At 45.5% G+C, this 13,487-nt stretch overlaps 1 protein-coding gene across 3 annotated transcripts in view; it reads right to left on the reverse strand.

Annotated features, from left to right (window-relative positions):
• Positions 1-13,487, reverse strand: part of TTC3 (tetratricopeptide repeat domain 3) — a 1,911,479-nt gene that overhangs the window by 1,844,146 nt on the left and 53,846 nt on the right. For all 3 annotated transcript variants that reach the window (XM_078656864.1, XM_078656865.1, XM_078656863.1), the window contains exons 3-4: positions 8,453-8,498; positions 61-187 (exon numbers count right to left, since the gene is read on the reverse strand). In XM_078656864.1, coding sequence (XP_078512990.1) covers positions 61-187; positions 8,453-8,498 — 173 coding nt within the window. The remainder of the gene's footprint in view (positions 1-60; positions 188-8,452; positions 8,499-13,487) is intronic.

Genomic DNA, 13,487 nt, shown 5'->3' on the forward strand with positions numbered 1-13,487 from the left:
AACATTTGTTACTTTTAAAATGGATATTAGGTTGCAAATAAAAACAGATTGTCGTTTTACCTCCGACCTTCAACAGCAACAGCATTTTTCTCGAACAGTACCATCCAGAACATACGGATCTTGAAAACATCACAGTCATCATACACCTCGTTCCTTGGTCGATAGAGCCAGTATTTAACAGGATCAACTGTTTGAAAACAAAAATATATATATTCAGATAATTTAAATAGATAAATGATAGGCAGTCACAATAGGACTGTAATCAACAGTACCCTATATCCCTTAGGGAGCAATAAAATAAATTAACCCAGGTTTGAAACTAGTTTTCTAACAAATCGCAGCACAGGTGCACCAAACCATGTATGTTTTTTTTTTACATTATCTGGACATGAGGGCTGAAATGGAGGTGGCTGCTAAACCTGACCAAGAGGCTTCCGATTTTGTCCAATAACAATCCCCAAATATTTAATTTAATGTGGTTTTCACACCCGCCTTACTCTGATTAAGAATATGAAAATCCATGAATCCATTAATAACCTAGTTTTAGGATTTAGGGGTAATTCGGAGCTGTGGCCTAACTCGTCACTTTATTTATGATTTGGTACACTGCGAAATGATGTGGAATGCTCCTTGACTCCTGAGATTTACTGTAAAACCCCAGCTGAAAACACTCCCACTTGCCCTACGTCTTGTGATACAGTACCAGTCCATTAGCATTCTAACACAGAATGCCAGATTTCCCAAAATTCCATACTTCTCCATCAGGTCAGTCTGGGTTTCTGTGTGATGCATTGCATGGCACTGGTATCAGTGAGGGATGATATTTTGACCACTGTGGAAAAGAACCACCTCTGTTTGCCAGTGCAGTTGGACTAGTTCATTCCCTTCGATATGGTGAGCTACCTCTGCCAGTCCGGGGAGGGAGGTGGCCAGGGTCACAGACAGACACTTAAAACGGCTCTCCTCATTCTTCACCATTTCATTCCAGTTGAAGGTACAGTTCAACTTCCTATCTGCTAAACTCACAAATAGAACCCTTGCTTTTCATATAGAACCATGGGTCTTATTAACATTTTGAGTTCTCTGGACCCGCACTTAATCATTACTGGAATCCAGGACCCCACTCAATCATTATTGGAATCTGGGAGCTGAAGCCAAATGCCACTCTATTCAGGAGAAATAAATAATCTGGACACACAAATGAGTCCCATCAACAAATTTGAGAAATCCCTGACAACTAGTAAGTTTAAAAATGCATAGGTCTGGCTAGAGGAGGACGTGTGGTTCAAATCGCACATCATTGACAAAAACTTCTTTCAAACAATATTCAATTTATTTATTTTTTTATTAGATTTGTAAAGTGCGACAGCTACCCCAAAGGGTTTCCCAGCGCTAGAGGAGACAGAAGCAGCAAGGGCACAGGCTAATGAGAGGTTATTGATTAAAGAGCCAGGTTTTAATGGCCCTGCGGAAGCGGGCATAACAGCTCTCAGCACGAATGTCAAGGGGAAGGGAATTCCAAAGTCTGGGCCCTAAGAACGAGAAAGACCTGCCACCCATTCTCGATAGTCTAAACTTGGGCACACAGAATAAATGTTGTGAGGAGGAACGGAGAGAGCGAGACGGGAGTAGGTTTTGAAAAGGGATTGCAAGTATTCAGGAGCATTCCCAGACTTGATCTTGTGCATGTAACTCAAATGTTTTGAATTTCACGCGGCTATCGACTTTAAGCCAGTGAAGTTCACGGAGGCGTTCTGTGATTTGGTCGGTTTTATGGCAACCGTAGAGCAAGCGTGCAGCGGCGTTTTGTACTAGTTGAAGACGTCTCGTGACTGCCTTGGTCGCCCCCAGGTAGAGTATGTTACCATAGTCCAACCGAGAGGTTATCAGGGCGTTCATTACGGACCTCTGGGTGTCAAGCGGCAGCATCCAAAAGATTTTCCTCAGCCAGCGTAGAATGGTAAAGCAGTTGGCTGCCACTTTATTGGCCTGGCATTGCATAGTAAGCCCCTCGTCAATAATCATCCCCAGGTTACGCACGTTCTCAGAAGGGGATGGAAGTGGGCCCATCTCAGATGGCCAATGCCTGGAGCTCCAAAGGTCAAGTTTTTGCCCGAGGACCAAGACTTCCGTCTTCCCTCCATTCAATTTGAGAAGGTTAAGATTCATCCAATCGGATATCTCCACGAGGCCAGTCTGAAGGAGGGAGGTGGAGGCCTGGACTGATTGAGTTAGGGAGAAAACGATTTGAGAGTCATCGGCATAGGTGTACAACGTCAACCCGGAAAGTTCCGCGATAAGGGCCAAAGGAGTGACAAAGATTAAAAAGGAGAGGGCTAAGAATCGAGCCCTGGGGTACACCATGGGGTGATGAATAGATTTTGGAGGTAGTAGCATGTGAGAAAATGTGAAAAGTCCGGTCCGTCAGGAAAGATGCCAACCATTCCAAGGCTACACCACCGATGCCTGTGGCGGCGAGGGATCTGAGGAGAATATTGTGGGAAACAGTATCAAAAGCTGCACTGAGATCGAGCAATATCAGTACTGCTGTGTCACCTCGATCCAACAAAGATTGGAGATTTTCCGTAATGCCAAGGAGAGTGGTTTCAGTAGAGAAGCCAGGACGAAAACCCGACTGGGAGGAATGCAATAAATTGTTTGTCGCCACAAACTGAGACAGATGCTCATGAATATGCCTCTCCAAAACTTTGGAGAAGGCCGGCAAACAAAGAAATAGGACGGAAGTTGGAGAGAACTTTGGGGTCAGCCGTAGGCTTTTTCAGGAACAACGGCGGTTTTGAGGGAATGTTTAAGTGTAGTGCAGATCATGGAGAGCCAAGGGGTATCCAATAAACGCAGTATTGGAATGGGCAAGGGATCAGTAGGAGAACCCGATTTCACTATGCGTAGAATCTCGAGAAGGGCTGCGGGGTGAAGATCAGGCCATGAAAGGAGGGGAGCGTAGGAGGGGATAAGAGGATAGTTTAAATCCCTCGGGTTAGCTGGCAATGTGGGAGCGGTAATACTATCGCTTTGGTCAGAGATATCTTGATAGATTTTATCGATTTTTGTGATTAAAAACTGAGCAAGTTAATCACATTTGCTACTGGACAAGGGCGGAGGTTTAGCTATAGTCTGAGCGCCCGCAAGATTTTTAACCAAGCCAAATACTACTTTGGATTTACTTGCAGCTTCAGTTATCGTTTTAGTGACATAGTTGGCCCTAGTTAGGGCGCAGGCTTTAGGACAGCGCTTCAATTCGCTTTTATAGTTGAGACCTGCCGTGGGAGAGTAGTCCTTTCTCCAAATACGTTCCAGTTTTTTACTCTGCGACTAATCCGCTTTTAATGCTTCGTTGAACCAGGGTGCCGGTGTTTTGTGGTTAGCCACCTTCTTATTGGAAAGAGGAAGGCAGATGTCAATAGCCTCCAGGAGCCAGGAATTTGTGATACCTGCTACAGTATCCATAGATCGACTTAAGAGGATCGGTGGGAAGGTGAGTCGCAAGCATATTATTAAGAGAGATAATGTCCAGCTTATTCCAGTTTCTTTTGTTAGAGACTGATGGAACTCTGCAGTGAGGCAATACGTCAGTGGGTGAAAACATAAATCTGATAAGATAGTGGTCAGACCAAAGGACGGGTAAGGCAGGAGAACAATGTAGATGAGGAACATTGGAGAAGATAGGGTCCAAGAAGTGACCACAGCTGTGCGTGGGGCCACGATTATGTAGAGTGATATTCATAGCTTCCAAATCGGCGATTAAGTTCCTGCTTATACTGTTCTTACAGTCCTCCAGGTGAACATTAAAATCGCCTACAATCAAGAAATTACTACAAATTGTAAGAATAGAAGCTATGTAATCGGAGAGTTGTGTCGACCAGGCATTCACAGGGCCGGGAGGGCGGTAGACCAGAAGGCCCGTAAGAGTAACTTTAGGATGAAGGGCAAGTTTAAAACGCGCTGCCTCGCAATTACTTAAAATAACAGGGTCAAGCTGGCATTGGAAGGTGTTCTTAAATATGATCGCAATGCCACCCCTGATTTTATTGGGTCTGTCACTCCTAGCAATGGTGTAATTAGAAGGTAGTGCTACCGCTATGTCTGGACCGGCGCTTTCATGCAGCCACGTCTCAGTAACAAATAGAGCGTCAGGTAGTTCCTCAATTAAAAGGTCAAAAATCTCACGTTCGTGTTTGGGTAAGGAGCAGCAATTCAGGCTAAGAAACGTATAAGAAGGATTAGAGGAAGTAGTGGCACTCGAAGTGCAGCAACGACAACTGTGGGACATCTAGAGAGAAGGTGCAATGCGAACAGGACTGTGGAAATGGATCTATCATGTCTAAAGTGATACAGCCCTGTGTAGATGTGGGTCTTAGCGCGTGCAGATGATCTGCCCCGTAGATAAACCTCTTCGGCGGAGTTTGACCAGGGGATATGGCCCCTGGGCCCGGTAGGGCGCGGACGGGCGCAGACAGGCACGCCGCCCGCTGCGCGGACGGGAAATGACGGACATTTATGCAGGAAGAGGGTGGGAGGGTCAAATGAGCTAGACCGCAACCCTGCGACTCCCAGCAATATGGCGGCTTACCCCCAAAGCATCCCGCGACAGCGCCTAATCGGCTGCGAGGGATGACAGATGGTGCAAGGGTAAGTGGGCGAGTGCAAATAGCAAATAATGATCACAAAGATAAAATGAATTAAAAACAAGTTGTGGCTCGCTGCCTAACTTTCCCGGCTTTCCGCCTCAAGAAAGTGCTAAGTGCTTAGTGCTTCATGCCAAATCAGCGCGCGAGGGAAGTAGCGGGATTTAAATACAAGAGAGGGTGGAAGGGTCAAATGAGCTAGACCGCAACCCTGCGACTCCCAGCAATATGGCGGCTTACCCCCAAAGCATCCCGCGACATCGCCTAATCGTTACTCTAGAAAATGTTCTCGAATGGGTGGTTGCTACTCTAAACAACTGTTTAGATCACTGAGCCAGCCTTTTTTTCCAGAACTACCCAAGCAAAACTGTGTGGAAGAAGGAGGACCAAACTTTTGTTTGGATGCTGGGGAGAACTTTGCATAACCTATGCGTCTGAAAGGATCAAATTAAAAACTCTGCATAAACTATGCGTCTGAAAGGATCAAATTAAAAACTCTGCATAAACTATGCGTCTGAAAGGATCAAATTGAAAATAAGCTGTGTTGTATGGAAAGGTTTACACGCCACTAGTATTATGTTAATACATTTTTAAAGTGCACGTATATCAAGGGGTGTCCAGGCCCTTATTCAGCATAACAAGCACAGAGTTATGAGGAGTCTAGTTGATAAAAAGTCATGTTTTCAGCAGTTTTCTAAAAGTTAGCAGTGTGGAAGACTCTCTACTTATTTATTGGTAGCCTATTCCAAAGTTTAGAGGCTTCTGAGGCAAAGCAACTACCCACCCCATTTGAGTCTTTTTAATCGGGGGTGGGAGACCATCATGGAGCTTTTGGATCGCAAGTCTCTGCTGGGTACCTACCACACTAAGGATTGTTTGAGATGGTCGAGCCAGAGTTGTGGAGAGCTTTGTAGGTAAAACAAAGTTCCATGAATTAAATTTGATCAAGAAGAAGTATTGAACACACACACTCTGAACACTGCAATTTATTAAGATTTTGCTTTTGGAAATTTAAGTACAGTCGGTTACAATAATCCAATTTAGTGAGGATTACCAATGTAACAGTTTTCCTTGAATTAGGGGGAATAAAGTGAAATATTTTCATGATGATTTTGATGGTGCTGAAGCTTGAGGAAATAACTGAGTTGATGTGTTTGCTAACATTTAGATTATCATCGATTAGTACCCTAAGGTTTTTTGCTTTTTGGACCAATGAAGGAAGTACTCCTAGTTCTGTGGGCCAACAGGTAGGGTACCAAAATTGTGGCTGTTACCAAAAAGAATGACCTCGGTTTTTTCGGAGTTCACTTTAAGGCAATGTTTGCTCATCCAGTTACCTATAGCTCTCATATAGTTGTGAAGTTGAAGGTTGGTGTAGTTAATGTTGTTAGAGGCAGACTGGGCGATTTGCAGGTCATCGGCATAGGATGTGGATGAGAAGCCAAAGCTCCTGATAAGTGATGCTAATTCTGTAACACTGATGTTGAAAAATAAGGGGCTGAGTGAGGAACCCTGTGGGACCCCACACGGTAGAGAGAATGCTTTGGACACAAGATTGTCCAGCATCACTGAATGGTCTCTGCCCATGAGGAAGGACCGTAACAGACAAAAGAGCTTTGTTATTAATGCCAAGATGTTTGAGGCAGAGGATCAAAGTGGAATAATCCACCGTTTTGAAGACCGACGATAATTCAAGAATTAGGGCTGCCGTACCGGCTTTATCCAAGAGAGTTCTTAAATCGTCTGTGGTTTGATCAATGCAGTCTCTGGCTGGGTCCAGATTGGGATTCTTGAATGGAAGCCTTTTTCCACATATTGGGGAAAATCTGTGTAGCAAACATCCCATTGAAGATGTTGGTCAGGGAAAGGGCAATGGGTTTGGGGATCGGTTTCAGAACGGAGGGGGGCATGCATTATAGGGAGATCCAGATTTGGTGGATTGGAAATCTTGAGGACTTCCGGCAAGGTGGTGGGGGTAAACTAACTAAAATTATCTATGGAGTACTAACCAAGGTATTGGGATCTTGGCTAAGATGGTGGGCTGTTGGAGGGATGTTACTAGATTAAGCAGTGCTTGAAGAGGTGAACAGGTTGTATGTTTGACCTATTTTATCGCCGAAATGATGGACTTTCTTAAGCAGAAAGAATGACTGTTGTTTGGTCCTTTTAAGTCTGGTGCTTTGGTTAGGTTGCTTATGACCTGAAATAACTCCCTTGTGGAGTGCTTAGAGGAGTCTATTTGCTGCGTGAAGAAAGTGGTCTTTTCTTTGGTGATTAGGGTCTTGTATTTAGCCAGAGAAATATTACAGATTTCTTTATTATGAAAGTCTTATTTGGTTCTCCATTTCCTCTCATGCCTTCTGCAGTTTTGCTTTTCGAGGCAGAGGGGTTCAGTGAACAAAGGTACAGATTGTTTTGTTCTACCTGGGTTGGAATTTTTGAGGGGCTGTGTTAGAGATGGCAGAGCTTAGCCATTCTGAATATTCAACTGTGGACTGATTCGGGTCAAGTAAAGATGCATGCTATCTGTGGAATAAGAATGCCAAGATCAACTCCAACAAGAGATCTGCATTAATTGAGGACAGTCCAACTTGGTGGAGGTCATGTGACACTAGTTTGTCCAATTAACCACCCATTCTCATATGCTTTCACCAACACATTTTCAATTAGTTCCGGTAGTTCACTCATTGGCTCAGTACCCAGAATCTTTAAAAAGCTAAATGAGGATCACTACTTTGTTAGCTGTTGCCAACCTATGTATTTTAAGATACTGTGGGAGCCCACCAGTGCCTCGCATGGGGGCCTATGTGAAGACTCATTAACAAACTTTAAGATTGACTGGTGTGTATGTATCCTTTTCTTTGTTGATATTAAATCACCTAGGTTTGAAAATTCCATTTAGGTCTTGATGTTAGGTACTAAGCTTCTGTTTCGTTTGCCTATCCCCTATGCCAGGCAATAAATTCAAGGCAAGGGCTCACGGACATTTTGGCCAGGACTAACTACCCCTGTAACTGGAATATTGCGTTGTTCTCTTATACATAGTTATGGATATCAAAACCATGCAAGTTCGAGGATTTTTTTTCTTTACCTGTTAACGATGAACTGAAACACCCAAAATCTTTCTAGTGCCTAACCAGTTCCTTTCCAGTTTTAACAGTCTAAATACCTTCCCAGGGCCCTCCATGAGCATGTCTTTGTATACTCCCAAAAAAATGCTCTCAGAGACGGTATGCAACATTTTGGATTATACTATTCTATGTTCTGCTATTTCAGATTAATCTATAATATTTTGGCATTTTCTTTCGCAAAATTCTCAATCGCAAAAGTGTGGAAAGATGATACTGATGAAGCATCTATTATGCATTCTAACATTACACTTGAAAATTCTATACATAACTGAAAATAACTAAAATAGCAAGCTATACTTACTGTAGAGGCCTGCTGGTTTTATCCTCAAACCAGTGGCCTAAACTGAAGATCCTGCCTATTTCTCTACTGTGAATACGTGCAGTTTTGTAGGGGAATGGGAGAGGCCAGCTTTTGCAATCACAGTGATTAAGTACTAAGGGGGGAATGCAGGTGTGAGAATGGAGAAACACGCACAGTCCTCTTTCCTCCCACTGTCAGGACAAACTTTTTGGCCCATTTCTTAGAGCCAGTAGAAGCATATGTGGAACCGTTCTGAAAGGCTGATGGAGACACAGGGACTTTAAATGTATCCTCTTCCCTGGGGCCCCTTGTCACATGTAAAGATTCTTACTAAGACAAATATATACCTTTACAAGAGAAGATAAATTACTTACTATTATTCTCATCATAGAAGGTAATTTTTATATATTTACTGTGACCCTGAAAAACAGAAAACAATTTGTAAACAAAAGCCAGCTTTAAAGCAAATACAGATGTGTTTGTTCATGCCTTTATATATGATGTCCCCTGTTTCTTTAAAGATCCTCCTTATACATTTCAGTGATCTCACAAAAGTTTCAGTTTTTATTAACCACAAATCATTGCCAGCCCCTGACAACTACAGAATGTTCAGTGAATTGTTAGTCAAACATCATTGCACGTTTCCAGGGATCATTCTCCAGTTACCAGTTAGATTGTACTGCACAATTAATTAAAATCATAGCAATATCACAATATATGCAGAAGAAAGGTACAAATATTTATAAAGACCACTTGCCACAAAACGACTGGGTAATGAAATACTAAAAACGTTTCAACATAGCCTGTCCAGCAAGCTCTTGTGTTTTTAAGTTCTATTCTATGGTTGTTAAAAATTTAACAATGTGGAAGAGGAGTCTTATGTCCTTTGGCTCGAAGCAAGCTAATATAGCTGGTCTGCATGAACGAATGCACCTCTCCTTAACTAACTGGCACAATAAGGCCCTCCTGCTGCTTAGCAGTTTTTTGCAATGCAAACAAAATGGATTAAGAGCTTGATTACGACTTTTGTGGTTTTGGAGCGGGCCGCCACGCCAACGCCCCGCTCCAAGACCGCCAAAGTCATCTGCACACCGCCCGCAGGATTAGAAAGTTAAAAACAGGTGGGCTGTCTTGCAGCGGCTGGCCCACAGTTGTGCTGTGCTACGGCTCATCTTTGAGCCTTAGCAAGGAACCACAATGGGAACATCAATTCACGTTCCTGCACGGCATGGACTATAAAGTCCATGCCGTGCAGGAACGAGGGGAGCAGAAAGACAGGGGGTTACACAGTGTGCCCCCCCTTCCTGCACACCCGTGCACAGATACACCATTTCTCACCGCCACACTTTTCATGGTGGGCTCACCGACATGAAAAATGTATCGGTGAGGAAACAGGTAACATGCTTGGCGTGGGTGGTGCAGCGGCACTGCAAGCATACTGTAGGCCTCAGACCGCTGCGCCACCGTTGGATCTGGGATCCCGGAAGTTGCAGCAGTCGGACCGCCAGTGCAGCGGTGCCCACAACACCACTGCGGCTACGGAGGTCCATAGGACTGCCGTAGTTGTAATCAGCCCCAAAGTCCTCTCTCATTGCCCCGCAGAGCCTGCATTCCGCATTTGCTGGTTATTTTAACCAAGGTTATGATCAAGTGAAGGACATTTCTCAAATCCGTATTTGATGAATTTTTGTTTTAACCCTTTGGGTGCTCATGACGGAATGGTTACGTCATGAGCACCAGTGCTCCTGTGCTACCCCCAAAAAGCAGGCAAAAGACTTTCTGCCCCCCCCCCCCCCCAGGAGGCAGATGGGGGCAATAGCCCCTAATCTGCCCCGTGTGGGGGGGAAGCAGACTAGGCTCCAGGGTTTTTTAGTTTTTTACTATACGTAGGAGCGAGGGCTGCCCAGAATGGGCATGCCAATGCCCCGTCTAAAAAAAAAAAAACAGGCTGACAAAAATTTCTTTCCGCTCAGCGTTCCCCCAGGTCTCCCAATAAAAATGGTACCTTACTCGTGTGGGTGGGTCAAGAACCCTCGACAGGCAAGGGCCCTAACCGTATTGTGGAGACTTGAAAATTACCTATCATAAAACGATCTGCTTTTGCAAGGGGGTCACATGAGTTTTTGGTCCCGGGTTTAGCAGCCTTCTAGGAAAACCTACCAAACCCACACATTTCTGAAAACTAGAGACCCAGGGGAGTCCAGTGAGGTATGGCTTGCGTGGATCCTCCAATGTTTTCCTACCCAGAATCCCCTGCAAACCTCAAATATAGATGAAAATAACACATTTTCCACATATTGTTCTGTGGAATCATAGTGCAATCACAAATGTCCTACGACACAGCGTTCCCCTCAGTCTTCAGAGTAAAATGATACCTCACTTGTGTGGGTGGGGCAAGCGCCTGTGACTGGGAATAGCCAAAAACATAGGGATTAGGGTATAACTCCGAGAATTCTAAGCGCTACATTTTTTTTAATTAACATCTTTAGCCAAGACTGCATTGGATACCCACACAAGTGGGTATTTGTGGATCCATGCAGATTCCTGAACTTTACAACACAGATATGTGAGGACATTTTTTTTTTTTTTTTTACAACGTTTGAGGTTTGCAGGGGATTCAGGGTAACAGAACCTGGTGAGAGCCAGACAAGTCACCCCATCCGGGTTTCCCCTGGGTGTCTAGTTTTCAAGCCCCTCTCCCTCTTCCTGTACTCTGACCCTTCTCCACAGCGCGGGGATACGCCGGGAGGCGTCACCATGCGCTTTATAAACCCCTTTATTATTATTATTATTATTAAGCATGTATAGGTTTGCTAGGTTTCCCTAGGTGCCGGCAGAGCTCGGGTTCAAAATCTACAGCTAGGCACTTTGCAAAACGAGGGTCAGTTTTCACTGTAAAAATGAAGTGTGTCCACATTGCGTTTTGAGCGGTTTCCTGTCGCGGGCACCAGGCCTACCCACACAAGTGAGGTACCATTTCTATCGGGAGACCTGGGGGAACACTGGATGGTAGGAAACTTGTGTCAGCCCGTTGATCCTACAACGTTCCCACACAGAATATTTTTTTAGTTCTTTTTATTAACATTGCTCATAAGACCATGCAATAACAGACAATATCTGAAAAGCATGTCAGGGAATAGCATTGTGTATAACAAATGTAACCACATGAAGACACAAGTGAGAAACCCAATTTTCGTTGTTACTCCCCGACTCTTCTTCTGGCCTCCTGTATTTCAACCAAGGCCCCCAAACTTTCCTCCATTTCTTAGCGCAACCGCTACTCCTGTATATTGTTTCTTCGGCCCTTTGACACACTTTGACACCAATCAAGATCCCGCCTCCAATGCTCCCATTGCTCCCATCACGGAGGTGCCTGTGACCCCCCCCCCCCACCCCCTGGCAGTGTTTCTTTTCGCCACCCCTACTGCAGATGCTAGCCAGGTCTCCACATATCTAGACCAGTCTGTGTCCCCTTTAATCATTAACAACAGCCACTTTGGCTTCATCGGAACTATGTTGCCCACTCCAACAGACATGGTGTCAGTGACTCTGGTCCAGAAGGGAATAATCTCCGGGCACACCCATAATATATTATAGAAGGTGCCCTCCTGTTGACAGCTCCTCATGCAAAGGGCCGACTGACTCTTGCCTTGCAGGTGTGTGCGAGGGTAGTAAATACGGTGGAGGATCTTTAATTGCACCAGCCTAAACGTTGAGCGGATTGCTATTTCACACAGACTCTGCATGGCATCCTGCCAGTCGTCATCGTCCAGGCTACCAAGATTTCGGGCCCTTGCTGCCATAAGCGACGTCAAAGGGTTTAGCATATTGCCTATGAGCTTGCGGTAGATGGTGGATGTGGGCTTTTCTAGTATGGGGTCAAGGAGCAGTCTATCCTCCACGGGGGAGTATTCCAGGATTGATGTACCACTGTGTATGTATGAGTGTATGGCATGTAGGAGTCGTACGTTTTGATAGCTTTGCGAGTCGTGGAGATCCTATTCCTTCTTGAGGTAAGCAAATGAGCGAGGCGGCTCCCTTCCAGTTATCTCCCAAGTATTCAATGGCAATTAACTTCCACCCCCTGAGACCTGGTCACCTCTCTCATCTGGTCTCCGAGCCACAGAGGGGTTCTACCAGTCAGTGTGTTCGGCCACCCTAGGAACTTATTTGCCTCTCTCCAGCACTGCACAACCACCTTGGTGTGTGCAGGCCACTCCATCCATGACCTCTGGGTAATGAGAAGAGGTTCGCAGTTATCCCCCCCCCCAGCATGACCATCCTATCCACTCTATATGCAGGTTCAGAACTGTCCTTGAACACCCAGTCATTGACCACCTGGAGCTGCGAGGCCCAATAATACAGTTTGACGTCCGGAAGCGCCAGGCCACCATCATATACACCTCTACTAAGCTTGTGTATCGCTATTCTCGGGGACCCGCCATCCCACAACAATGTTTTGTACCGCATGCGATATTCGTTTGAATACACCCGGAGGGACAGGATACAGTGTATTCTTCAGGATGTATAAGAGCCTCTGCAGCGCGAGCATCTTAAATAATGCCGCTCTGCCCATAAGGAGAGAGGTAGTGATCGCCAGTGACTCACGTCAGTCCCCAGGCGAGCCAGTTGGGGCTCTAGATTTCTAGTGAAAAATTCCTCCTTGTCCCTGGTGACGTATATCCCTAAGTATTTGAACCCATCGGTCACTACGGAGGCCAGACACCTAGTGGGGATCCGAGGAGGGGGGAGGAGGCCGACAGAGGGAAGATCACCGACTTCGGCCAATTGATTGTGTAGTCAGAGTAGCGGCTGAATAACTAAAAGAGATGCAACACCTGCGCTATCGAGTGGTACGGTCGCGCCATACATAGAACAATATCATCAGCGTATGAGGAGATTCGCTCTTCCCACTCATCTGTCAGCGCCAAGCCCCAGATCGACCTGTCCCTCCAAAGAGCCAGCGGCTCCAGAGCTAGGGCAAAGAGGAGAGGGGACAGGGGGCAGCCCTGCCTGGTGCCCCTTCTAAGAGTAAAGGGCCCTGGACACGGCACCATTGACCCTCACTCGAGCCGTAGGCTCCTTGTACAGAAGGCGCACCCAACTACAAAAGATCGGGCCAAAGCCCAATTTCTGGAGCACCATGAACAGGTAGGGCCATTCTATGCTGCCAAACGCCATCGAGGCATCTAATGCCATCAATGCCTTCGGATTGTTCCCAACATCTTCGGTCATGTAGAGTACCCCATAAAGGCGCCGCAGGTTGTGGCGGGTGCTCCTATGGGCATAAACCCGGAATGGTCGACGTGCACCATATCAGGAATACCAGACACCAATCTGTCCACTAGAGCCTTGGCCAGAACCTTGGCCTCCACATTGATGAGTAAAATGGGGTGTTACGAGAAACAG

This window comes from Lissotriton helveticus, chromosome 8, assembly GCF_964261635.1.
Source record: "Lissotriton helveticus chromosome 8, aLisHel1.1, whole genome shotgun sequence".
Lineage (NCBI taxonomy): Eukaryota > Metazoa > Chordata > Amphibia > Caudata > Salamandridae > Lissotriton > Lissotriton helveticus.